Source organism: Phyllostomus hastatus, unplaced genomic scaffold, assembly GCF_019186645.2.
Source record: "Phyllostomus hastatus isolate PE091 unplaced genomic scaffold, TTU_PhHast_1.1 phas_contig_98, whole genome shotgun sequence".
NCBI classification, from domain to species: domain Eukaryota; kingdom Metazoa; phylum Chordata; class Mammalia; order Chiroptera; family Phyllostomidae; genus Phyllostomus; species Phyllostomus hastatus.
Genome location: NW_025333999.1, coordinates 6,372,923 through 6,400,309, shown reverse-complemented (window position 1 = coordinate 6,400,309; position 27,387 = coordinate 6,372,923). Strand labels below are relative to the sequence as shown.

At 52.5% G+C, this 27,387-nt stretch overlaps 1 protein-coding gene across 1 annotated transcript; it reads left to right on the top strand.

The window, feature by feature from the left end:
- Nucleotides 1–5,241: 5,241 nt before the first annotated feature.
- On the top strand, nt 5,242–14,171 carry IQCN (IQ motif containing N). Its single transcript, XM_045853631.1, has 3 exons — nt 5,242–8,379; nt 13,242–13,284; nt 13,339–14,171. Exons 1-3 carry the CDS (start codon nt 5,242–5,244, stop codon nt 14,169–14,171), a joined length of 4,014 nt encoding a protein of 1,337 aa, XP_045709587.1.
- The last annotated feature ends 13,216 nt before the right edge of the window (nt 14,172–27,387 follow it).

Below are 27,387 nucleotides of genomic sequence, written 5' to 3'. Positions count from 1 at the left end.
CTCCCTAATTTATATGTTACACATTCTAATAAATACACACATTCTAATAAATGTTGTCATAATTTAAAAAATCTTCCCCTGATGATATATCCATTGATTTTAGAGAAGGAGCGGGAGAGAGAGAGGAGATCAATGTGAGAGAAATTGATGTACATGCCCTGAAGGGAATCAAATCTACAACCTCAGTGTGTGCCATGATCAGTAATTGAACCCACAAGCTTTTGGTGTATGGGACAATGCCCCAGCCAATTGAACCACCAGCAAGGGCAATGTTCTCATAATTTTTAAATTCATCCGGATTTTGTTTTTGGACTATGTTATGAGATAGGGGTCCAAGTTCTGTTCTTCCAGGTGAATTGCCTTGTACCATTTGCTTGTACCTCATACTATGATTTTTATCTCCTGAATTAAAATACAATGTACCATTGCTACATTGGGATCAATTTTGGTTTCACCGTTCTGTCTCAATAGATTGTCTAGTTCTGGGTGGGTACCATACTGTGATCATGATAGCTTTCCAGCATACTTACATGTCTGGCAAGTCAAGGTCCTCTTTACTAGTCTTCTCGTCCATGATCTTTGCTGCTCTCATTTATTCTTTCATTTGAACATTGAAAACATTCCTTCCATTTTCAGAACACTCCCTGTTGGGGTTCTAATTGAATATGAACTGCCCTCTGTGAATGTGACATTGTATAATACTAATTTACATGACTTCTTTCTTCCTAACCTTGTGGTCTGTCTTTCAGATGGCTTTCATCTCCTTTCTGGACCTTCATATAACTCCTTTGGTTTTTGTGTAAAATTTGTTTCTATGAATTGTATAATTTTTCACATTACTATGAATGGTATTTTCCCCCATTTTCATTTCCAGCTGATTTTTTTGTCAAATACAGAAATGCTGTTGGTATTGTATGCGGTTACATGCCTAGGAAAGACAGGAGATAAAAATATATAGACACAGATTTATATAAATATATAAGCTATATTTAAAAATCAAAATATTAATAATAATATATTTAAATATAGAATATATAGATATACGAGGGGAGACTTAAAAACCCCCCGGAATTATCTTCTGGAGGTGGGCCCCTTGTGGTACAGACTTCCTCCACTAGGTGTGTTCCAGAGCCCATCTGTAACAGTGTGCCAACTGTCATTGTTGTGAGAGGCTGCACTTGGCTTCAGTGAATTTGTTTTGAAGACTCTTTCAGCATGTTTACCCATTTCATGATGGGTGATTTATGAGTGCACCTGCCCACACCATGCTGAATGTTCAGCAGTTTTTGACCCAAAATGGCATGACCCCTGTGCCCCACCCTCCCTATTCACCCAATCTCATCCTGAGCGACCTTTTCTTTTTTGTTACCCTGGATAAAAAAGCCCTAAAAGGGAAACGTTTGAGGTGAAACAAAAACAGCAGAAGCACTAAAAGGCATCAAAATCGGTGAGTTCAAAAATTGTTTCGAGCAGTGGAAAAAAAGTCTTGATAGGTGTATTGTATCAGATAGAGAGTACTTTGAATGTGACTGAAGTTTAAACATGTAAGAATAAATACAGTTTTTTACAAATAAACTACAGGCTTTTTGGGTCCCCCCCCATCATATATGTTTATATAAATATATATTTTAAAATTAGAATATCTTGGTTCTTCTAGGTAGACTATCTCTACACCAGCTAGCTCTCTTATTGAAATGTTTACACTAATCATTCTAGTCCTTGTCATCCCACTTGCTCTAACCACCAAGAGTGATGCCTGCAGTGAGGGTGGCCAACTGTGCATCTTGTTCTTTCCTTTAATAGAAATGACTAGGATTTCACCACTAAAAGTGGCATTTGTTGTGGTTTTGTGGTTAGCCTTATTGTATTTATATACTATTCTATTTATTTTTATAAGTTTTTATTATTAGAAATAGCCATTGCAGACTCTGGCTGGCTAGCTCAGTTGTCTAGAGCATTGTCCTGTTATGCCAAGGTTGTGGGTTCAGTCCCTGGTCAGGGCACGTACAAAAATCAACCAATGAATATATAAATAAGTGGGGACGCCAATGTTTCTCTTTCCCTCTTCCTTCCTCTGTCTCTAAAATCAATAAATAACAAGTTTAAAAAATAGCCATTGCATTTTATAAAACACCTTTTGGGTACTTTTTGAAAAATCAATATGCTGTCTTTTAACTTCCAGATGTAATGAATTACCTTGGGGATTTAGAGATATGGAACCATTCTTACATCCTTGCAATAAATCCTATTTGGCTATAATATTCTGTTGATACCTGGTCATGTTTCTTTAGGATATCTGCATCTTACCTATGAGTTTGCATTTTCACAATCCATAAAAACTCATGTGACTGCCCCTAAAGCCTCCTCATAACCCTTCTCAGCCACTCACAGCCTGTCTTCTAATAGCAGAACTTCACTTCCTCTGTTCCCTTTTTAATTTCCTATACTTGGAATAACCAATTTGTCCTTTTTTATCTTTCACTTAAAATAATGTATCTGAGATACGTGTATATTGCTGAGCTCATTCTCCTTGCTGTGTTGAATGGTATACATTGGTTTACAAATAAATCAACATTCTTATTGATATTTATTTATACTGATATGTTGTTAATATATAGTTGATATATTCATTTTTCTGTTGATGGGCATTTGTATGGTTTCTGGTTGGGGATGAGTATAAACACTTAAACCTCTTTAGTATATTTGTCAGCATGGATTGAGTTGCCTTCAAGAAACTGACAGTTTCCCCAAGTGGTCCATTTTTTTAATTTTAGCTGTTCTTTTGGGACTAGACACCATTTCTGATGGCTGGATAGAATGCTCCTGTACAAGTGTTCTATTGATGAATTTAAGAACCTCCTGTTGATAAGCATTTGAGTTGTTTTCAGTTTAAAAAAAATTTTAATCCTCACCCAAGGATTTCTTTATTGGGTTTTTTTAGAGGGAGGGGAAGAGAGAGAGAGAAAGAGAAACAGCAATGTGAGAAACACCAATTGGCTGCCTCCCATAAATGCCCCAAGAGGGAATTGAACCCATAGGTATGTGCCCTGACCAGGGATCAAACCAGCAATCTTTTGGTTTATGGGACAATGCGCCAACCAACTGAGCCACCCAGCCAGGGCTGTTTTCAGTTTTTTCTCTTCTAAACAATACAGTGATGAAATTCTAGAACAACCTTCTTTATGCACTTGTAATGGAACCCCTGTCAATCACCTTTTTGGTTATTTCCAGTTGTTTTGTTTTTATGCACAAAATAACACTGGAATAAACTTTCTTGTATATTCATCTTTGTGGGCTTAAAAGTTTTTTTGTTTTCTTGAGATTTTAGATTTTTTGCCTTTTTAAAAAAGATTTTATTTATTCATTTTTAGACAGAGGTGAAGGGAGGGAGAAAGAGAGGGAGAGAAACATCGATTTGTGGTTGCTTCTCACGTGCCCTATACTGGGGACTGGCCCACAAGCCAGGCATGTGCCCTGACTGGGAATCAAACCTGTGACCCTTTGGTTCACAGACCAACACTCAATCCACTGAGCCATACCAGCCAGGCCTGCTTTTAATGTCTCTTCTCATGTTGGTTTTGAGGACAGAGCCAGCCCAGGGAGTGTTGTACATTGCATCGGATGAAGGGCTGAAGGCTGGTTACTCTTACAAGCTGGCTTCTGAGATTGCACCTTCTTTTCCTGCTCCTCCTCCAACTCTATGACCCCTCAAGGTATGAAGATGCTGGACAAGGGTCTAGCTGGTCTAGTCAGAAGGGGGGAACTTTGGCCAAACATAGGCTCCAAGTTATGCATCAGGGTTGCTTGACAGCATCCCAATTCTCTCTGCACTAAGGTACTTCTGAAAACTACAGTCATCTCCTCAATCTTCCTTCTACCCATCCTTCCATCTGCCATTTATCTATCAGTCATCCACCATCTATTCACTAATCTAGTCATCAGTCCACCAATGGTCTCTTCACCAATTCCTTCAGGTCACTCCACTCACACACCCATTTATCTACTCAGATTTCATCTGTCCATTCACCCATCCATGTATCCATTCATTCATTTATTCCTTACTCCCTCTACTCATCCTTCCAATCACTCACACATTCATTTATCCATCCATCCATTCATCTATCCATCTATCCATCCATTCACCAATCTACTCATCCATCCATTCATGTACTCATCTACCCATCCATCCATGTATTATTATTCCATCCATTCCTCCTCCTACCTACCCACTCATTCATCCATCTACCCTTTCATCCATCCATGAGTTCATTTCTTTATTTATTGATCTGTTCATAAATCCATCAACTTCATTTATTCAGCCATTCTTTCACTGAACCCTCCATCCATCCCTCCAACTGAGGGTTCATCCACTGATGTACCTTACCAGTATTTAGTCATGCATCCATCTATCCATCCAACTTACTTTTTTAAAGATATTTTTAAAATTTATTTTAGAGGGGAAGGGAGAAAGAAAGAGGGAAAGAAACATTGATGTGCGAGAGATACATCAATCAGTTGCCTCTTGCATACCCCCAACTGGGGACCTGGCCAGCAACCCAGGCGTGTACCCTGACTGGGAATCAAACCAGCAACCTTTTGGTTCGCAGGCCAGCAGTCAATCCACTGAACCACACCAGCCAGGGCTATCCATCCAAATTTCAACTCACTCACCCATTCATTTATTAGTCAAGTTAGTCACTCACCCAATACCCACCCATTCACAGCCTAGAGCCACACCCTATGACTGAGACGAGGTAAAATAAGTGACTCAGACCTGTTTCTTGCCCTCTAGAAATTTATAGTCAATTAGGAGAGGCAAATAACAATAACACACACACACAAACAGTATGATCAGTGCTGTACTCATAATATGTTCCAGATTAGGTGGCCAAGAGGCCAAGACAGAGAGGGCATGTAATGAATGGGAGAAAGAATGCAAGGTGCCAGGAACAAGGTCTACATCCTAGGATGAACACTTGCTCCAGCCAGGACCCCTCTTGTCTGCATGACTCCACTCTCTGACCACCTCCCTGCCACCCTCCACAGGCAGAGTTGATCAGCCTAGGAACCAAGACAATGCAGCAAGCAACACAGTTACAGTTGTTACCCAGTGGACAGAGCTCCTCCCAGCCCCAGCCCACCCCCAATTTTCAAGACAAAGCGGGGACACTGTGTTCACAACCTCAGTGTGAGCAGCCTGCATCCAGGGAGACCCCCCTGCAACAGCCAGATAAGGATAAGATGGTGCCTCGCCGCATTCCACGCCTCCGGGCTGTGGTCGAGAGCCAGGCCTTCAAGAACGTCCTGGTGGATGAGATGGACCTGATGCAGTCTCATGCAGCCACCCTCATCCAAGCCAATTGGAGGGGCCACCGGCTCCGGCAGAAGCTGATTTCCCAGATGTTGGCAGCTAAAGCCATCCAGGAGGCCTGGCGACGCTTGCATACCAGGCGCCTCCTCCGGTCTGGCAAGGAAGTGGAGAAAAAAATGAGCATGGACGAGGGGGATATCCCTTACCATCCCCCCCAGCAGGTGCGGTTCCAGCCTGCAGAAGAGGGCAAGCTCCTCCCTGCCCCACCTGTCATGGTGAGTAGGGAGACCCAATCTCCTTCTGCTCCCGTCTCAGCTGCCTGCACCCACCAGCTGACCCTGGGGCAGCCTCCAGGCATTCCACAGCCTGGCGTGCAGGCTCCGTGTGCCACTGGAGGCCCAAACATCACTTTCCAGCCACAACAGACTATCTCCATGAGACTTCCATGTCCAGCGAGTCCAGATGCAAAGAACCACCCACGTCTGCTAGCAAGAACTATCAGAAGTACTAGTCTCATCCACACAGAAGGTGACACAATGAGAACCAAGCAAGTGATTACCAGAGCCAACAAGGGAGGAGCCCTGGGGCCACCACCATGTGGAAGGTGTGCCCAGGAACTTCACAGACCCCTCAAGACCCAGACCCAAGGCCCTGTGGAAGCAGAGGTCCTCAAAGCCTCACCCCACACAGGCCAAGCATCCGTGATGACCAAGACCCCACTCCAGTCGTGTTTGGCATCCATGATGAACAAAACCCTACCCCAGCCTTGCCAAGCACCCACAGTAACAATAACCAAGACCCCACCCCAGGTAGACCAAGCAACTCCAGTGGTCAAGACCCCGCTCCAGTCATGCCTGGCAGCAATCTTGAACAAGAACTCAGCCCAGCCATGCCCGGTACCCTCAATAATGATAACAAAGACCCCACCCGAGCCGTGCTTGGTGGCTCCAAAGACCAAGACTCCAGCTCAGATGCGACCAACAGCCTCGATGACCAACACTGCATCCCAGACACAACCAGCTGCTATGTTGGCCAAAATCTCACCCCAGATATGCCTGTTGACGTCAATGATCAAGCCTCCAGCTCAGACATGCCCGGTGCCCATGGTAGCCAAGACCCAGCCCCAGACATGCCAGGTCCCTGTGATGCCCAAGACTCCACCCCAGACATGCCAGGTACCCATGATGGCCAAGACCCGGCCCCAGACGTGCCCATCAGCCACAATGGCCAAGACTCCACTGCAGACATGTCCAGTGGCTACAATGGCCCAAACCCCATCTCAGACACTCCCAGGGGCCTCGATGACCAAGATCCCTCCCCAGACACGTCTGACAGCCATGATCACCAAAACGCCAGCCCAGTTACGTTCAATGGCCACCATCCTCAGGACGCTGTGCCAGACCCCTTCTGCAGCTGGAAATCTGAAGGCTTCACCTCCAGCAGTTGTGGCAGCTGGGATTCCCAACACCTCATCGCATACATGTCTGAATAGACCAAAGGCCAAGGCTGTGGTGACTGGGAGGCAGACAGCTGGCATGGTCAAAGTCTCATCCCATTCACACTTGACTGAGGGAAAGGTGAAATACTGCCCCCCACCACATTTGGGGGCTGGGGCTCCCAAGGCTCTGGCTAGGCCTTCTTTGGAAGGTGAGAAAATGAAGGCCTTCTACCAGAAACAGGTGAAAACAGCAACCATGTCTAACACCAGTGTGGCCAAGGACAGGAGCAAGGTCTTATCGCAGGCACAGCTGAAGAAAGATGTTGTGAAGGTTCAGTCCAAGGTGTACATGCCTGTAGAAATGAATGTGGTTCTACCCCAGGCACAGCTGGGCACCCGTCCAGCTAAGGCCCTGCCCCAGGCACAGATGGCCACCTGTTCAACCTCAGCCTCATCCCGTGGACATCTGTTTGCCAAGCTGTCTGTAGCCCTGCCCCAGGCAAATCTGGGCACCTGTCTGTCCAAGCCCCCACCCCAGGCACATCTACCTGCCAAGCTAAGTAAAGCCCGGACCCTGGCCCATCAGGGCACGTGTCCAATCAAGACGCAGTCCCGGACGTATCTGACCACAGGAGTGATAAAGGTCCAGTCTCAAGCAGATCTGCCAACCAGGCAGACCAAGGCCCAGTCCCAAGTGCCGCTGGTCCCAGAGACAGCCAAGTGCCCCTACACTGCCCATCAGGCCACTGAAGAAGGCAAGACTCAGTCCCAGCCACCCCTGGCTGGGTTCAAAGCTTCTGCCCAGCCCTGCCAACAGGCTGGCCCTTTTGGCACTTTGTCCCGAGCCAAGCCAGAGGATAGACTGACCCAGCTCCCAGCCCATGGCTATGCCCAGGGTAAAGCTCCCCAGGGCCCACACCAGGAGGCCTCTGAGACCCAGAGCATGCTGGTGCCTCTGCTGGCATCCACTGGACATCTCACATGCAACGTTGAATCCTGTGGTGACAGCGGGACCGCCTGGGCCCAGCCATCAACCACCAGCCCAGCTGCACCCTGTCAGGAGGAGCTGGTGGCCTCCCAGCTTGCCTCACTGTGTGCTGAGCTGGCCGCTGTGCTGGGCTCTCAGGATGACCTCCGTGATCTGCTGGCAAAAGCTCTCTCCCAGGGGGAAGTGAGGGCAGCACTGAACCAGGCCCTGTCCAAGGAGGTCCTGGGCACCATGATGGCCAAGGTCCTGCCCCAAGGCATGCTGGGCACAGCACTGGTGAAGGCGCTGTCCTGGGGCGAGCTGGGCGCTACACTGTCCCGTGCCCTGTCCCGGGGTGAGCTGCGGGCAGAACTCACTAAGGCCATGCAGGGCAAACTGGGGGATATGCTCAGCAAGGCTCTGACGGAAGAGGAGTGGGCCACCCTGAACCAGGCCCTGTGTCAGGGTGAGCTGGGTGCCATCCTGAGCCAGTCCTTGTCTCAGGCGGCCCTGAGGAGTGGACTCATCCTTCCTAAGGCTGCCTCGAAAACATTGGAAAGTGGGATGACGGTGACACCGGCCCCAGTGGAGGTGACCTACAGGGGGAGCCCGTCAGCTGCGTGGGGGCCCACCCTGGGCTGTGTGAGACCACAGACCAGCAAGGTCAGGGTTCCCCTGGGTGGGGCCTGGGAAGGCTTTGTCACAGGCTGGCCAGCTGGGCTGTTGGAGGAAATGGGGGATGGGGCCCTGGTTTGGGGGTCACCCTGCTTGTCCATGGTTTTGGTGGGCACCTCCTTGGTCAGTAGGGTGATCACCACCATTCTTTAATTTCCCCTGATCGCTGGTTTGGACCCAACTCTGTCATGGAAGATGGGGCTCCCCAGGGAATGCTTACACCCAGGAACTGGCAAACTGGCATCTGATCTCAAGAGCAGGGCAAGTGATACAGGCCCCAATTTGCCTGCGTCACTCCCCCTGCAGCTGCCCCACCAGCTGTGGCAGCCGCTCATTGCCAGTGGCACGACCCCAAACACCAGCTGGTCATTGGTGGCTGGTGGCATGGCCCCAAGCTCCCACAAGCCACATGTGGCCAGCAGGGTGGCCCCACATCTGTTGGTGTCATTGCGGGAGGGCAGGATAGCCCCAGACAAGCTTGCCAGCTCTACAGGTGGTAGGAGGGCCATCCCTTCCCACCAGTGTGCCACTGCCTATGGGGGTCCTGCTTGTTGCTCTCAACCCTCTGGAGTCACCTGGGGGACCCCTGGGCTGTATTGGCCATTAGCAGCCAAAAGTCGGCAACAGCCATTTGTGGTCTCTGAAGAGACCACACAGAGGACTCAGTCCCTAAATCATAAACAGGCCTTTGTTGGGCAGTAGTGAGATGATCCACAAGGTGACTTCAGGTCTACTGAGGGCCACCACAGTGAGCAATGTGCCCCTAACCCAACCACAGACCCTTAAGGCCTGTGACAGAACCCCAGACCCTCTGCTTGGCTCCATGGTTCCTGGTCATCACGGGGCATCCAAGAGTCAGGGAGAAACCAGGCTGTTGGAAGCCTCCCCAGGAAGCTGGTTAAAGCCCACCCACACTGCCATCCCTGGGCAGGAGAAAAGTCAAACATGGGGTATCGTTTCTGGCATGCACTGCCCACAGCAACTGGTAGCTCAGTGAACTGGTGGCCCATTTGCCACAGTGTTCACACAGAGACCGAGCCAGAAGCTTCTCCCAGGGTACAGACTAGGGCTTAAATGTGAGCAATTCCTAGAACTCGTTGTTCTAGGCTCACTCAGCCTTCCCACCATGCCTGTGGCCAGCCTAAGCTCTGTCGACCTGCTGGAGGAGTCCAGAGAGGCCAGCCCTGATGGGGGCTTCCTCTTTGGAGAGGCCATGGGGAGGTTCCAGAGGCCTGGGGACCTGGAAGAGATGGAGAGAGTAGGCCATGGGCACGTGACCCCAAACCTGCACCACCTGCCTTCCCCAGCCTCAGAGGTGATCCCCACTTTGCACCACAGCTCAGTGTCCAGTCATGCGACCTTGAGTGTCTACTGGGGGGCTCAGGTGGTCAGGATGAGAGAGGCATGTCCTCAAACCAAAACTTCGTGGGTCCAAAAGGCAGCTTGTGCCAGAAACCCGACAGGACAGGGCTGAAGCAAAGTCTGCCTTTAGGTGATGTGGTCCCTCCCTCATATCAGCAGCCAGCTTTGACCAGTAAGTTGATCCCAAGCCTATCCCAGCCATCAGTTGCCAGTAAGGTGGCCCCAAACCCTGGCCAGCTTTCTATGTCCAGTAAGGATCCCTCCAGCCTAACTGAGCCTTCTATGGCCTCTAAGGTGACCCTCAGCCTAGGCCAGTTATCTAATGCCAATGGGGTGAGCCCTAGACTAGCTTAGCCATCTGTGACCAGCGGGGTGACTCCTAGCCCAGCCCATGCAAATACGGGCAATAGTGTGGCCCCCAGCTTAGGTCAGGCATCTGTGATAAGGGGTGTAGGTCATCCACTTGGCCAGTCTGGGCCACTTGGCCAGTCTGGATTCAGATCTATCATCAAGGGTGAATGCAGTGGCCCTTGTCTGTGCAATTCACCCTTTCTGACTGAAGTCACCTCAAATACACCACATCCATCTAGGGCTGGCAGCACGGGCCAGGGGCTGAGCCAGCTGTCTCTGGTCACTGGAGCAGATCCATGTCCAGATCATCTGATGGATCACAAGGTGACCTCAAACTTCCAGGCCCCTAGGCCCAGGGAGGTGTCCCCTGGGCTTCATCATCCACTTGGTGTTGGTAGGGGGTATCCAAGCACAACAGAATGTTCTGCTGTCACTGTTTCACCCCCAAACCTCTGCTAGGCATTCTGTGGGCAGTGGAGAGGACTCTTGTCTAGGCCAGGGAACCAGAATGTCTCAGGGCTTTCTATTCAGGGGCCTGGCTATAGGCACATCTCAGGGCACTGTGGCTGCTGGCAGGCTCCCAAATATATCTTGGGAGACCCTGGCTGATGGCAATTTCCCAAGTGTGTCTCAGGGACCTGTGTCTCCTGCCATTACAAGGAGTATGTGCCAGAGAAGTGTGGCAACTGCTGTGGGCCCACGGCAACCTCAGGTGGGCAGTGGCATGGCTCCCATGGCACCCTGGGCTTCTGTGACAGGTACCCCTTGGGTTCATAAACGAGCCTCAGGGGTGGACCCTGACTTCTCTCAGGCTCTAGTGCCCAATGGACTGGTCTGAGGCCACTCAAGTTCTCCCCGGCCACTGGGGGCCCTAGCGTATCTCAGGTCAGTGTTGATCTCCCAGTACCTATGGACCACCAGCAGCGTCCTGTGTCCACAGCCGCCTCATCCAGTCATCAACAAGCAAATGCTTTCAGCCAGGAGCCTGTGACAGGCATGGCCAGTCTTCTGGTGCCAGATTCTGTAGCCAATAGAATGACCACAGCCATGACCTTAGGTACTGTGGTTGGTGGCATGGCCCCCAGCCCTCCCACAGGGTCTATGATCAGGGGTGTGGGCCAGAGCCTTCCTGTGATCAGTTGTGTGCCCCCCAAGCTTCCAATAGGTTGCACAGTCAATTGTGTGGCTCAGACCCTACCCTCAAGCTCCCGATTAGTGACATGGGCCATGGTCTTCCTCCAGGTTCTGTGGTCAGAGGCAGGAGCCATAGTCTCGCTCCGGACTCCATGACCGGTGGCATGGGCAAGGGCTGTCCCCCAGATCCCATGGCCAGTGCTGTGTCCCACAGCCTCTCTCCAGGCTCTGTGATCAGTGGTGTGACCCAGAGCTTTCCTCCAGGTTTCGCAGCCAGTGGCATGGCCAGGACCTAACTCTAGGTTCTGTGGTGAGCAGCATGCTTCCCAGACTGATTACAGCACCTGGTGCTGGTGGGAGGAAACAGTGTCTCTTTGTAAGACACTCTGCTAGGCTAACCTCTCCAAGCCTGCTCCTAGGTTCAGTGGCAAGTAGGATGGGCCCCCATGTCTCTTCCAGTTCTATGGTGGCTAGTGTGCTTATGACTGGGGAGCTGAGTCAGGGCCTAGTTCTGAGGTCCATGGCTATGGTAGCTAGTCCACCCCTCACAGCTGGAAGCGTAGCCTATAGCCTTCCCCAGGGGTCCACGCCCACTGGACTGACCCCTTGTACTTACCATGGAGCCCTGGCTGAGGAGGGGTCTACAGTTCCCTTTCAGGTGTCCTATGCCACTAGTGTGGCTCAAGCTCATCCCCATGCCTTAGAAGCTGGTGGCAGAGCCAGAGGAGTGCCCACAGTTCTGCAAAAAGCCTCACAGTTGAGCGACCTCTTGGGACAATGGCCATTGGGACCTAAGACGGCCAGGCCAGGATGAAACTGGAAGACCTGAACGAGGCTCTGTCCCAGGGGTCCAGATCCACAGGGAGTCCATGGTCCTTGAGGCAACCCCACGGATGTCCGAGAGCCCCCAGGCACCTGATATCAACTATGGCCATGAATTCCTGGCAGAGGACAAGATTGTTCCCAAAGGCCCAAGGCTGCCATTGGAGGAGGTGGCTCCCTGCCAAGGCAGGTCATGATGAGTGGCATGGACCCTGTCCCTTCCCAGCCCCCCAAGTTTTACCAAGCACCTCAAGGCTGGCTGTGTCATCCCAACTCTGTAGCAGAGGTCAGCAACCAGTTGGGGAACTTAGTTCCCACTTTGTGACTTCTCATGGGGTCCCCTGTGTGCAGATGGACACGGGGCCTCCCTTGGTTCACCAGGCATCAGTGACTCGCATCGTGCCCCAGAGCCCCTTGGCCACTCCCACTGTCCCCAAGAGCCTGTTGGCCACCATCACAGTCCCCTGCAGCCCCGCAGCTGCTCATTTCCCCTGGAGCCCCTTGGCTTCTCACATGCCCTGGAGCCACTCCCAGGAGTGGGTGACTTCTAGAATGTCAGGGGCACCCAAGCTGGGCCAGGGCAGTTCTGTGGCATCCAGTTTGCACCTGGGGTCTGTGTCTGGGATGGGGACCGCAAGCACTTCCTGGAGGTCACCAGAGGTCAGGGGCCACCAGTGTGGCCGCACATATGCTATCGTGTCCATCTGAGGCCAGTGGCATGCCATCCGGTGGGTCCAGGTGGAAGCTGTCCCCAGTGCATTTCAGGAGCCAATGTCTGGGAACTGGCTCAGGGCAGCCACCACGAGCTCCTTGGCTCTGGAAAGTCCTCTAGGTCCACGAATGGTGGCTTTGTCTCTAGAGTGCTAGACAGTTCTGTAGCCAAGACTGGGTCCTCCCAGCAGGTTGGGGAGCATGCCTCCAGCCCTGCACAGGAAGGTCCCAAAATCTCCATGGGCGCACTGCCAGACATAAAGCCCGTTATCTGTATTGGTGACCTGGCTCACAACAGGGCTGTCCCTAGGTTGCACCACAGGGTTTGAGGGATATCTCTTGAATCTTCATCGGGTGGTTCTCAGTGGCCCCTTTGTAACCAGGAGTCACTACAGGGACCTCAGGATTTCCACAGCATCATTGCTTCTGTGGACAGTCACAGGGCACCCCTGACTTCCTCTGTACTACAGGGCCCCGTGGATGCTGGTGTGGTTGGTGGCCAAGCGTGGAAGCCCGCTGTTCCCAGTGTTGCGGTCAGACCCATGAACAGTGCTGAGGCTTGCCGTGGAGCCTGGGCGCCAGTCGGGTGCACTGCGCCATGGGACACCGTGGGCAGCAGGGCAGCAGTGGATCCAAGACGGCTGGGCGAGCTGGTAGCGTCGGTGCAGACTGTGGAGAAGATAATAGTGCAAGCTGTGATCACTATACAGGCATGTGCACGTGGCTACCTGGTTCGCCGTACCATCAGGGTGTGGCACCAGTGGGCTGTCATCATCCAGGCTGCCTGGCGTGGTCACTGCACGCGGCGGAACTTGGCCCAGCTCTGCAGAGCTGCCACAGTCATCCAGGCCACCTGGCGTGGCTACTTCACCCGACAGAGGCGAGCCCAGCAAATGCTGCTCCCTGCCACGTGGGCTGGCGTGGGCGACAGGGTCCGGTCAACCTCCAACCACCGCTGCTTCCAGTCCTGCCAGCCAAAGGCCTGCACCCTCTGCCAGTCGCTGAGTCCCCGGCTGGGGAGCCTGCCCAGTGCAGTGATGCTTGTGGGTTCCAGCCCTCGCACGTGCCACATGTGTGGCCAAACGCTGCCCACACGGGTGGTACAGGGCATGGGCCAGGGCAGTACAAGCCAGGCGGGCACGCCATGGGGCCGTGACACCCAGCTGATCCTCCAGAGCCCTCGGCGGCAGCTCCTTGGCCAGAATAAGGCAGCCATCATCATCCAGTCCGCCTGGAGGGGCTTCATTGTGCGTCGCCGGCTGAGGCAGCAGCAGGTAGCAGCCAAGATGCTCCAAGCCACCTGGCGTGGCCACTATACTCGGGCTTCCCTCACCACAGATGCACTCTTGGGACCGGCGGCGTGGGACAGCCCACAGAACATGCAGTGGCCAGGAGTCTAGGACCTGGCCTGGTGGGGTCACAGCAGGGGAGGTGCAATGTGACTCTCTTGGTCTAATGAATAAAGCCCTCCCCAGCCAGGGTCTTGTTCTGCCTGTGCTCCTACAGCTATCTTGGGCATGGGTGTGGGGAGATGGGTGGAATCTAGAACACTGTGGACTGGGAGGAGACCCTAAACTTCTAACCACCCACGGTCTTTGTCTGAGATGAGAACCCAAGCCCTTCCCAGAGGTCAGGGGCTTCCAGTGTGGCTGCTGAATCTGTCCATGCCTGGTGGGGTGGTGTCCAGTCTGATTTAGATGGAAGGTGTCCCTAATGCACTTCGGAAGCCAGTGTCTGGGAACCTGGCCCAGAACGGCCACCACAAGTCCCTTGGCACTAGAAAACCCTACGGGTGAATGCATGGTGCCTTTTCTTTTAAAGGAAATTCTGGGGGTTCCAGCCATGTACGAATTTGGTGAGATGCTGGGCTTATCCCCAGGGGGATCCAGTCTGGGTGAGAGAGAACTAGACAGAGATGTTCCCAGCCCATGGTTCAGGGACAAGGCAGGACAGGGCATGGAGGGGGAGAAGGGGCTGCAAGCACCCAGAGGGGCAACCTGGTTGGAGGAGGGGCAGAGAGGGTGACGGCATGGGTTTAGGGCGGCTATGGAGGCGGCCACAGAGTGGTAGGGGCTGTTGGGGGAGGGGAACTGGAAGGAGCAGGAGTGTCCTGAAGGCATGGGCAGAATCTCAGGGCTTGGGGGTCATGCTTCAGGTAGGATTTTTAGGCAAGGTGGGGGTCAAGTGTAAAGGGGGCCCGGTATGGCACCCCTGAGAAATGTAGCACCCCCATAGGCCCCATGTCCTGAGGCCCCACCTCTGCCTCTCCCCTGTGCAGGTGTATAAAGCAGCCAGCTGGCCACGCACCTGGCCACTCATGACACCTGTGCAGAGCCTGCCCTTCACCCTCCCCAAACTGGACTGCTGGGCTCCCAGCTGCTACCACCTCTTCTGCTGCTGGCTCTGGTGCTGCTGCTGCAGCCCCACGTAAATTTCTCTGCTTTGTTGACACCCCTACAGGTGAGAACAGGTAAGGAAGAAGATGGGCTTCTAGAAAGCTGGAGGGGTGCATTCTGCCCAGCCATACACCTGGCATTTGGGCCTCTTCCTCAGGCCACACTGGTCTGCCAGCTACCCACCCCAGAGGGGCAGCTCCTCCCAGAAGCAAGGTGGGGGGCTCATGAGAACAGCTGAATCACCTCCACCCCTGCACCCCCCATGCCCACTCTGAGGCTGCCACTTCTGCAACTGCAGCCTAACCGGAGCCAGTAAGAGGCTGTGACTGCCTCACACGCAGTTTGAGGTTCCATTTAAAACCCGTTTTTGCTAGCCAGACCCCAGGTACATGGGCATGGAGGACAAGGGCTCACTTCCTGGTCACTGAGCATCTGAGGCTCCCAGGAGAGGTTCTTGGCACCTGACTAATTTCTTCTGCTGCCCTATAAGATGGTTCCAAGGGCGAAGAACTGAACTTCTTTTTTCTAAAATTTATTTTAAGTTACAGTTGATATACAATATTATATTAGTTTCAGGTGTACAATATAGTGTTTCAACAAGAGCTGAACTCTTGCCCTGGCTGGCATGGCTCAGTTGGTATTGTTCTGCAAAGTGAAGGTCGCTGGTTCAATTCCCAGTCAGGGCACATGCCTGGGTTGCAGTCCTGGTCCCATTGTATCTATATATCTCTCGCACATTGATGTTTCTCTCCCTCTCTTTCTCCCTCCCTTCCTCTCTTTATTTATTTACTCTAAAAGTAAATAAATAAAATCTTTTTTTAAAAGATCCACTCAGGACAGAGTGGACAGGATGGGGCAGGGAGAGACTGGCGAATGAACCTGCAAGCAGCTGACGTGCCCGGCAGCCTGGGACTGGGAAGGGAGTAATTGTGGGAGGTGGCCCATGAAATATTTACCCGCTCTCAGCCTGGCTCTCGGGCTCCGTGCCTGGGAGGGGCTTCAGACAAAGAGCTTCAAACAATGGCACCTCATTTCCCACTGTACTAAATCCCCCAGGTCCTCACAGGGAAAGAAGGCATCCAGAGAGGGGACTGGGGCTGAGGCCACCCACCCTTGTTCCTAATCATCCTCTCCCTGTCCCTTCTGGTATTTTCTTTCCAGAAGTTATGAGAGAGACTGAGACTTCAACTTCCAGACTTTGGATTGCTCTCCTAGTTCTGTGGAAACCTCCATCAACCACTTAAGCCCCTCCCACAGCCCCCAGGCCGGCTGCACCATCCATTTCAGCACCCCTAGTTCAGGGGCAGACTCTACAACCCCCCCCCCACCACAGCCCCTTAAATTCAGAGCAACCCCACCAGCAAGCCCAGTTCTAGCTCCACAAGTGTGGGGCTGGTGCCCACCTCCCCAGAACCAGAGACAATCCCCTACCCTAGTTCTGGCTTTCCAGTTCAGAGCTCACCCCCATCTCCCACTCCAGCTGGCTGAGTTCCACCTCCTTGACCTTGCACTGGAGGCTGACTTCCCCCAGCCCCAGAGTGGAGTCCTCCCTGCTCTTGGCCACAGCTAAGGGTACTGCTGTGGCCCCGGGGCCCCGGGGTTGTTTGGCTTGTGGGGGTGTGGAGCATGGCTGGCATTACTGGGCTGCAGTTCTGGAATCCGCCTCCAGGGAGAGACACAGACTTGAGAATGTGCAAGGAAAGGCTGCACCCCCCCCCCCCCACCCCGGTATTGCCTGAAGCTCTTCAGAACTCCATTTCATGCACACTTATTAAGTGCCTAACGTGTGTCTCATGCTGTGGGACACAGCTATGTTGGAAGAGAGGTTATGAGTAAATTTCATATGTGTTTATAAAAGAACAAAATAAAACAAAATAAGAGGTAGGGATATGAGTGCAAATAGTTTGATGTTTTTAAAAATTGGTCAGCAAAGGTCTTGATTTGAAGGAGGTGAGGGAGGAGCCATGAAGTTATCTAGGGGGAGAGCAGCCAAGGTAACAGGCACAGCCTGTGCAAAGGTCCTGGGGTAGGACTGTCTGGTGCATCTGAGGAAGAGCGAGATGTCTGGAAGTGGTTGGGTAGGGTACTAGTGGGAAGGCGACGAGGGTGGAAAGATTATAGGGTATGACCCCCCCAGGGCCCCAGGGGCTCAGTGAAAGCCAAAAATTTTTAGAGGCACCTAGAAAAATGTGTTACTCAAACTAACATGTCTCCAAAGTGTTCAAAGAAGAGTACAAATGCAAAATGTGATGATCCTTTGCTTAAAGTCACAGGATATACACCATCTTTACAAAGTGTCTCATTTCAGCCCCCAGCCAGGTATCGGGAGCATTGTCCCTATACTGCCAGGTTTTGGGTTCCATCCCCAGTCAGGGCACATATAAGAATCCACCAGCGAGGGCATAAATAAGTGGAACAACAAATTGATCCCTCTCCCTCTCTCTCCCTTCCTCTTTCTCTAAAATCAATAAATACAATTTTTTAAACTGCAAAGTGTCTAATTTCACACGTATTCTCAGAAGGCCACTGCGTTTGTAAACAGTTCTAGATTTTTCTCACTTTGCAAGAGCCCCTGAGTGTAGCCAAGAGAGCTGTGAAAACACAGCAAACCAAATGAAATCCTTGAAGACAAATACACTCAAAAGCAGAAGGATAAAAATGTACCTTAAAAAGGTCAGACAACAAGCAGAGAGGGAAGTAAGCACGGCTTTCTGGGAAGGGACTGAAATGGTTCTGGGCCCTCGAGTGTGTCTCAGCCTTAAAAGGGGTGGGGCCCTCCCCTCAGCTCCCGGTGACACTGGAAGGTGGGCTGGTAGTGGCCTGTGTCTGTGGTGTCCGTTTTGCTCAGTGGGTCTGTATCTCTGCATCTTCATGGGGCCCTCAGACAACAGCCAGGGGGTCAGATGACATCTCTGATGGTTCTGAAGACCACAGTCACAGGCTGGGGCTAGGGCCAGGTCCCAGTGGCCTGTGTGTCCAGGTTTGCTGCCCAGGCAGGGAAGTTTCTCTGGGGAGGCGATAACTGAGCTGAGACCTCAAAGGCCGGAAGGGACCTCCCTGGGGAAAGCCAGGAGGCTGTCCCAGAAATCGGGCACAGAAAGTGAAAAGGCCCCGAGGTAAAAAGAACTTGGGGTGTTTGGGAAACAATGAAGGGGTGTATGGTCCATAGGAAAGAGTATGGGTTATAACCTGAGTGCCACGGGGGAGTTTTCAGCCAGCAAATGCTGGATTCTGGTTGATCTTCCTTCAGGTCTTTAGGGGCAGATAGTGAGTGGGCAGGGAAGGATTTCTAGGAGGCAGGGACAGCCCTGTGCAAAGGCTTAGAGGCAGGAAAGCCCCAGAAGCATGCAGAGAACAGGTAGTCAAAACGCTATCAGGTATCGGGGGCATTGTCCCTATACTGCCAGGTTTTGGGTTCCATCCCCAGTCAGGGCACATATAAGAATCCACCAGCGAGGGCATAAATAAGTGGAACAACAAATTGATCCCTCTCCCTCTCTCTCCCTTCCTCTTTCTCTAAAATCAATAAATACAATTTTTTAAACTGCAAAGTATCTAATTTCACACATATTCTCAGAAGGCCACTGCGTTTGTAAACAGTTCAGTGTTCAGTCCTGCTCTCCAGGTCTGAGCTGGACCCCACTCTTCCCCCTCCCATTGGACAGGAGGGAAAACCGAGCCTTGGAGCTGCTGGCCTGGGGCTGGGGACCATCACAGTCAATGAACTCTTCCTGCTGCCCACTCCCCTCCCCACCAGGACTGCCAGGCTTCTCTAGCAGGGACGCGGAAGCTCCCTGCCCCTTGGCCATGCCTGGGCCTGGAGCAGCCCCCTCAGGGCTGAGTTTACCCTGCTGTGACAAGAGTGGTCCGGGAGGCAGAAGTCAAGGTCACCAGCACATTGAGAGAAAGCCCCCGGAGGGAGGGTCATGCTCTAATGATTCTTGGGGGCAGCAGGTGGCAGTTCTGGTGAAACATTAACTCGAGGCTGCTCGGGAGGCTGCAGCACTGAGGGAGCTCCCTTCCGAGGACCGTGGCCCCTCATCATCTTTCCTGGGGGGCCCGGGTTTCCTCTGCAGCTCCAGCCCCTGCCGTTGTGGATCGGTTACTGACCAGAGGGGATCACTGATCTGCCTGGGGCAGCACAGCGTGCTGGGGGGGCCCCCCAGGGCCACCCCCGCACCCTTGAGAGCTCTGCTGTGGAGTGCAGTGTCCTGACCTCAAGCTGGTAAAACCCTCCTGTTCTTACGTCAGAGCTACACCTCTCTCTCTGTCTCTCTGTCCCCCTCTCTGCTCTCTCTGTCTCTCTCTCTGCCCAGTCTGCCTCCTTCCTCTCCCTTTCTCTCGCTATTACTCTGTCTCTGTCTTTGTCTCTCTCTGCCTTTCTGGCCCCCTCTCTCCATCTCTCTGTCAATATCTGTCTCTCCGTTTTTCCTCTCTGGCTGTTTCCATTTCCCTCCTTTTCTTGTAAGCAAACACAGGACAATGGAACTTAACACCCACCTACCCTGTCCCCCCGCCCCCCCCACACACACACTTGGTCACCCTCCTGGCCACTCTCTCTCTTACAACCATCTTTGTGACATTCTCCTGTCCTCCTGGTCACTCAGTCCACCACCTCCTGGCTCAGTCCTAAGGGCGGTGTGGAGGTGTGTCTACTCCGGGCCTGGCTCTCAGACAGTTAAGGGGATCTGCTGGGGGGAACCCTGGACCGCCCTCTTGGACACGTCCAGTCCTCCCGCACCCTGTTCCCTGGTCGGTCACAGGACTCAGCGGTGGCAGTGAGTGCCAAGCCTGCCTGGGCCTCACAGAGCTTGTGTGAGTCTGGGGCGTTCTCAGGTGGTGGGCTAGGGTCTCCAAACCTTCAGAGCTGGTCTGGGAACTAAACGTCTCCTACATGGGACCCAGGGCCAGGGGACTTCTTCCCGAGGAACCCAGCAGGGAGTGAGGAGGGGGCTTGCGGGCACCCAGGCCCTGTTTCTGGATGCAGGCCCCTGCAGAGAGGTTCACAGGGTGTCCCACATGGGCCCCTGTGCTGGGACCAGGCCTCGGCTGAGCATCTGTGGGCTCCAGGGGAAGGTGCAGTGTGTGGGAGTGATCTCCCCATTTGTGGGGGTGTGGTTGGACCCCTGGCACCTGGGGGGTTTCATATCCATCTCCCCAGGTTCGGAGACGCCTGCGGCATGAGGCGCAGCAGAACGGCGCTCTCCTTCCTGCTGAGTGAGGTGAGTGGTGGGGGTGGCCTTATGTGGGCCATGCGGGAGGGGTGCCCAGTGTTCCCCCACTTGGAAACACCCCGAGCTGTCTGGAGACCTACTTACAGGTTGGGAAACCAAGGCTCAGAGAAGGCGCTGGAAGCCTGAGACTCAATCCAGGTGTCCAGCCCAGGACTGCAGCCACTGATTTTGGGAGCCAGGGACCAGCAGGGCAAGAGAAGCAGGGACCCTTTGGATCTGGGAGCAAGATTATTGATTTTCCAAGGAAAGGAGACCACACCTTTGGGGCAGGGCTAATGGCCCCATCTGGGAAACTAAAGCAGTGTTAAAGACTGGTGAGCCCTGCTCAGCTGGGTTGTCCCCTACACCAAAAGGTTATGGGTCCTGTTCCCATTTGAAGTTTGGAGCGCATATGGGAGGAAACCGACCAATGTTTCTCTCTCACATCGATGTTTCTCTCTCTCTCCACCTTCCCTTCCTCTCCCTCAAATCAATAAACAGCCTTGGGTGAGGATTAAAAAAAGACGCTAGTGAGCAGGGTTTCGGTAGTGAGCTCATCCAGCAGGAGGTGGATTTGGATCCCAGTCTGGTCATCAACACCTGAGTGGCTGGTAACCTCTCCAGGACTATTTTCTTATGTAAAAAAAAAAAAGGGCGAAACTGTGTGGCTTGAGAGAGGTGAGGATGAGCCAGCAGGCAAAGTTTCGCACACAGTAACACATTTATCCACGTCCCATCGCTGAGCCACACCTTCCTCCTCTGCAAAGTGGGGGCCTCTTGGCACTCCCCCAAACATTCAGTTTATAGCATCAGTCACTCCCTTTGCAAATGGGGCACCTGCTGTGTGCCTGGCTTAGTGCTGGGGAGACAGGTGTCGAATTAAGATGAAAACTAAGGTGTGGGGTGGGTGAATGTGGGTGAGGCTGTGCAGACTGGGCTGGAAGGGCTCTGAGGAAGTGACGACTGAGCTGAAGAATGGATGGAAACGAGCAGCCAGCCTTGGGGAGAGCCGGGGGAAGGGTATTCCCTGCAGAGGGCACAGCTCCTGCAAAGGTCCTGGGGCAGGTGTAAGGAGCAGGTACAACAAGATGTTGCTGAGGCTGGGGCACGTGGAGTGAGAGGAGGTGGAGGAAAGCGAGGGTGGGGCGGAGGGCAGGAACAGGCACAAGAGGGGCCTCAGGGACTGCCATGAGGGGTGTGGATTTTCTTCCAGGGTCACTGGGAGCCACTGGAGCAGGTGAGGGACAGATGTAGGGTTTGTTTTAGAGGCAGGACGTGAGGTTGCGGCCAGGGCCAGAACATATCAAGGTCTCCAGGATGGACAAATCAAAAGGCAGCTTCTCAGCCTCGTTCTAAGCCTTTCCACACCCAGGCTCCCCTCCCCACCCCCCAGGCCTTTGGTCCTCACTCCAGCCTCTCAGCCAGGAAAGCAATTAGTCTGGAGTGGCAGACTGATGAATGCTGCAGCTGTGAGGCCAGAAGGCTCCTCCCCTTCTCAGCCTGCAGCTCTGAGATACCCCATCCTGGCCTCTCCCTGATTCAAAGGAGGGAGGGGCAGCAGGCTGGATCCTGGGAGTTTCGGGGAGCACCTCCTCATCAAACCCATTGCAGGTGCTGTCGACTCTTCCCCTCGGGGTCTGCCTTGTCTGCTTCACCCCCAAACCAGCCACTCCTGCAAACATCTAACTTCCTCCACTGCTGTCCTTGGGGCGGGGGGGTGTCACATGAGACTCCCACTAAATCTGAATTGGCCCAGGTATTGGTGCTTCCCCCAAAATATTCCCTATCCAGGTAACTGTGACTACTAGTTAACTGGAAAGTGACTAGTAACCCATTATTAACACCAGTAACCCTTGAATACCCTTGAACATCCTACAGGCATGCCCCATCTCTCAGCCTCCAAAACATCCCAAGTTCACTCACAGGCCCTACACTGGTCCATGTCCCACCATTTGCTGCCCAGCCTCAGCCCTGCCCCCTAAAGTCCCTACTCCCTGAGGCAGGCACAAGATGCTTCTTAAAAGCATAAAGTAAATCACGTCCCTCAAAACCTTTCAGTCCACTCCCAGAGTTAATTCCCAACTCCTCACCCCACCCCTGAAGCCCTGCGTCCACTCCTGGCTCCACTCCTGCCTTCTGTTCCTCCAACCTGCCAGCCTGCTCCCGCCTCAGGGCCTGTGCTGTGCTGCTCCTCCCGCCTGGGGTGGTGCCCCTCCCAGGCTCGCTCCTGGGCAGCTCCTTCTCTTCTTTCAAGTCTCAGCTGAGTTACCACCTCAGAAAGGCCCCTGACTACACCTGAGTGATAGTAGTATGCCTTCATCACTCTTTAGGTCCTTCCACGGCCTTGTTTTTTTCCAGCACTATGAGAACTGTTTTTCGTATCTGCTGAGTAAATAAATGAACATGAATGTGGGCAAGTGGTTTTCCCGTCTGGGGCTCAGTTTCCCCAAGCAAAAAATGGGGAAACTGACATCAGTGAATTTCCCGTCATGGGAGAGGCCTGCTGCCCGCCCACACCCCACCCTCTGCTTTCCGCGAACACCCTCCCAGCTGCTGGGACACTCCCTTTCTTCCTGGGGAAGTAATCAAATATTGATTACTTAGATTTTTTACATCAGAATTCAGGTGCCCGTGGGAGAGGGTGCGGATGGTCTGTTGTGCTCAAATGGGGGAGGAACGGCCAGGAACCTTGGGTCCTAGAAAGATTGAGTCTATACAATGAGGTGGGGGTGGGGAGCTAAGTGCCCCTCCGCTGTGTGCCCCTCGGCCGGTCATTTCTCTCTGAACAGTAACACCCTCCTCCGCGACATGGAAGTAAGAGGAGAGAACAAGCAGTGCGGTTTCCCTGCACCGACCGGGGTTCCGGGCGTGAACCGCGTGCGCGCCTCTCAGCTTCTTCCCCGCCCCTCTGACCCTGGCGCTGGCCTTTGTCAGCCTTGTGGTCTGGACCTCAGTTTTCAAATCTGAATGCGTGGTCTGATGGTGAAGACGAACTCATCGGCGAGGCTCAGGGGCAGAGCAGGAAAAGGCCGCCCTTTTGAGCTCCACCTCTCCTGCGTCCCCATCTACTATTTCGACCCCTGGCACACTCCCCGTTCTCTGCGTTCCAGTTTTGGTGCCACTCCCGGGGGTCAGCACCGCGGACAGTTCCCAGCCTGTGAATTGCGGCCCCCTGTCCTTTTCCCCCTGTCCTTGCGGCCCCCTGTCCAACGACCCAGAGGAATTGGTACCATTTTCACCCCATCTTCACAAATGGGGAAACTGAGGCATGCTGGCTTTAGACCACGCATCATGAATTGAACTCACTCCCCATCTGTTGGGTTGGAGAGCTTACACTCCCGACTCAATTCAACCTGGTTCTGTTTGGTTTTTAAATGTCTCAAGAGTTTACTCAAGAGCGTGCTTGCAAACAACATCTCATTTGATTTATCTTTTTCAGTCCTTCCTTCAAGAAATGAACTGGGGCTCAGAATCCAGAATTCTACCTCCACCATTTTATTTAAAAGATTTCATTTATTTTTCAAGAGGTGGGAAGGGAGAGAGAAAGAGGGAGAGAAATATGGATTGGTTAGTTCTCTCACATGCCCCATCTGGGGACCTGGTCCACAACCCAGGCATGTGCTCTGACAGGGAATCAAACCAGAGACCTTCAGTCTGTAGGCTGGTACTCAACCCACTGAGCCACCCCAGCCAAGGTTCTACCCTGTATTTACCAGGTGCAACTTTGGGCAAGTTACTAATGCCCAAAGTTAGTTTCTTTATTTGGAATACAAAGATAATGGTATAAAATGGTTTCATTGTACACTCGTGAGATGATCCCCAAGGGGTCCTTAGAACAGCACCTATGTGAAATGAGTGTGCAAGACAGGTTAGCTATTGGTGCTGTTGTTATGGTTCACTTGTTTACTTACTGCATGTCTTATGTATTTATTTTTAAAAACATTTTAAAAGATTGTATTTATTTATTTTTAGAGTGAGGGGAAGGCAGGAAGAAATAGGGGGAAGGCAGGGAGAGAAACATTGGTGGTTACTTCTCACATACACCTCAGCCAGGGACCTGGCCTGCAACCCAGGCATGCACCCTGACTGGGAATAAACCAGGGGCTTTACCATTTGTGGGATGATGCCCAACCAACTGAGCCACACTAGTCAAGGTGCATGTTTTATTTTTACATTTTAATAAATAATATAATTGATGAATACCATTAAAGTGCCCATTAGCATAACAAATAGCAGTATGTGTTATATAATGTGATCGATGATTAATATACTTTGTACTAATTGATTAAAAATAAATGTTGCTGCAATGCCTATTGTGGACCAGGCACTATTTGCATTTTGCAAGGTTGAGGTCCATCTCCCCATTTTATAGATGAGGAAACTTAGGCTCAGAAGTAAATTAACTCAGGGGGGAAGTAGGACTGAGATACAGTTCTCTGGGCCAGTCCAGGTATCTGGGTGAAGGAATCTCAGAGCCCCATCATCCCCAAGGTACCAGGAAGGTCCCATGCCCAGAAACTCACTCATGTCTTGTCTCTGTCTCCCTAGCATGTCCGAGAGTCTGTGGATTCTGGCTCACACCCTGCGAGTCCCCTTGGCAGTGGTGTCATCTGGAGACGTTTCTCAGGAACCCCATTGCTGCCCCCGCTGTCGAGCCGCCTTGGGCCCTCTGGAGAAACTGAGCCCAGTGCCTCTGTGGTGTTCACCATTGGGGCTCGAGGGACAGAGCAAAGCCTTGGTTCGTCTTCAGGCAGGTGAGAAGGCAGATGGGGACTGCGGGAGCCAATCCCAGGAGAGGAGAATGCCTTGTCTGGCTGAACCTTTTTTAACTTGTTCATAAAGCATTTATTAAGCAGCTACTATGTGCCAGGCCCTGCACTGGAGACAGAGCCATGGGCAAGCAGATGCTCACAGGCTGATCGTGGAGACAGATTAATACCAATGGGAGAAATGAGGGTGCCATGGGGCCCAGAGGAGGCTTCTGACCCAGCATCAGGGGGTAGAGGGTGAGAAAGGATGCTTTGAAGAAACGGTATTTAAGGATGAAGTGGTGGCTTAAATGATGAAGAGAAGTCATCCAGGAGGGGCACAAGGAAGGGTATGCCAAACAGGAGGGACAGATTGTGCAGAGCCTCCAACTCAAGAGGATCAGGTACCTGAGGAATTGAATACAGATCAGTGTGGCTGGAGAGTGGGAGGGGACCCGAGGGAGGTGGGCAGGGGCTGGACCACACAAGACCTCATGGGATGTAATGAGGAGACATGGGTGGGTTTTCAATAGAGTGAATTGATATGGTTGGCATTTTTAAAAATTCTCTCTGGCTGCTTTGGGGAGAACTGTCAGGGGCAGGGGTGGAAGCAGCAGGAGCCCAGCATGGAGGCAGTTCTGGGAAGGAGATGGTAGTGCCTGAAGTAGGGTGGGAACCATGGGCTGGAGAAAAGTAGGCAGGTTTGGATTATGAAGTGGTCACACCAGGCCTTGGTGGACACCAGCAGAGGGTCAGAGAGAGGGGTGATTGGTGTGAACGGCTCCTGGCCTTCGACCCTTTCTTTACATGTGACAACATTTTCATCCTTGCAATGATGCCAAGATGTGGGGACACCATCATTATCTCCACTTCCTAGAATAGAAAACAAGTTTAGGGAGGGGAAATGACTGCTGGCCAGCAGGAGAACATGTGTCCCCCACCAGTGGGCCAAGTTGTCTCTCACTGTCAGTTTTGGGGGCCAAGAGACTGAGAAGGAGGCCAGAGACTGAGCCATGAAAGGAAAGGACAGAGAGGGGTCATTTGCTTTTCATCACCCACCCAGCAAGACATAGCAGTACTGAGGCTTGAGCCCTGCTTGCCTGGCTCTCTGGCCCAAACATTTTCCACTTCTCCAACCTGGGAATACAACTGGAGTAGAGGGTAGAGTCTCCATGGGAAATAGCCTTAAAATATCCTCTGGGTCCTATGAAAAAGTCAGGGCTCTCCTGTTCTCACATTTTCTGCACCAAGTGGCCTCAAAGGCCTCCCTACCCCAGCCCAGAGCCTACACTGCCCAGCCCTGCTCTTGTCTACATCTACTTCTGTTAACCTTGATTGAAAACATCCTCACCTCCCGTTGCCACTTCCCAGGAAAGTGCCCCTGAGATTAGAATGCCTGGTGCACTGCGCTTTGAGTTCCTAGACCTGTGGAAGGAAGGGCAGGCCTGTGACGTGGGGCTCATGGTGTGTCACAGGGCAAATGAGATCCCGTCATTTTTGCTGAGTGTCTGGGCATTAGTGTGGCTATAAAAGGTGCCCTTCTCTACCCATTCTCACTGTTGGCATCCCTGACCACAGGCAGCTTCTGTGTGCCCACCCCAGGCTGGCAAGTTTCTCTATCCTTCCAGCATCCCTACCCTCTGTGGGTGGAAGGTCTTAGGACTCCAAAGACACCCCACCTGCTAAGCCTACCTCCCTGAGCTTGGTGGACAGACAGCCATTTGTGCCTGCCTCTGAAGACCAGAGTCCTTAACTCTGCTTCTAGACTCCTTCTTGCTAATGTCACTGGGGAGGGTTGAGGACCCGCCGCTGTTCAGCTTTCAGCACCTAAAGAGCGGACGGCGCACTAGTCTGGGGGTGCTCGGGAACCCCCGTCTCCCTGCCCTGACTTCAGCACCGACAGGTCGAGGACAGCAACTCGCTGTCTCATCCACCCTGAATCTATTACCTTCTTCCCTTTCAACACCAAAAGAAGGGACAGTGCCTTGGCGCTGGGGGGTCTCCCAAGCCTCTGTCTCTCTGCTCTCCATTCGGCAGCAACCGGGAGGACAATTTCTGTCTTCTCCACTCCAAGCCCATGTCTTGACTTTCTTCGCTCAGCACTAGAGGAAACGACAGACCATCCTCGGCGCTGGGGGTCTCCCCAGCACCTGCCTCCAACTCCCACGCTCAAGTTTTCCACTCCCCGACTTCCGCTATCCCTCAGCACCACTTGGCACGGACAGCTCCTCGGTGTCAGCCCCACCTTGAGCCCCTGTT

Excerpts from the sequence above, each read along its gene's own strand:
- IQCN (XM_045853631.1), top strand. The coding sequence starts at position 5,242 with ATGGTGCCTCGCCGCATTCCACGCCTCCGGGCTGTGGTCGAGAGCCAG. Across the intron at positions 8,380-13,241 it reads TGAGACCACAGACCAGCAAG|GGCCCCGTGGATGCTGGTGT; the intron begins GTCAGGGTTCCC and ends TCTGTACTACAG. Across the intron at positions 13,285-13,338 it reads TGGTGGCCAAGCGTGGAAGC|GAGCCTGGGCGCCAGTCGGG; the intron begins CCGCTGTTCCCA and ends AGGCTTGCCGTG.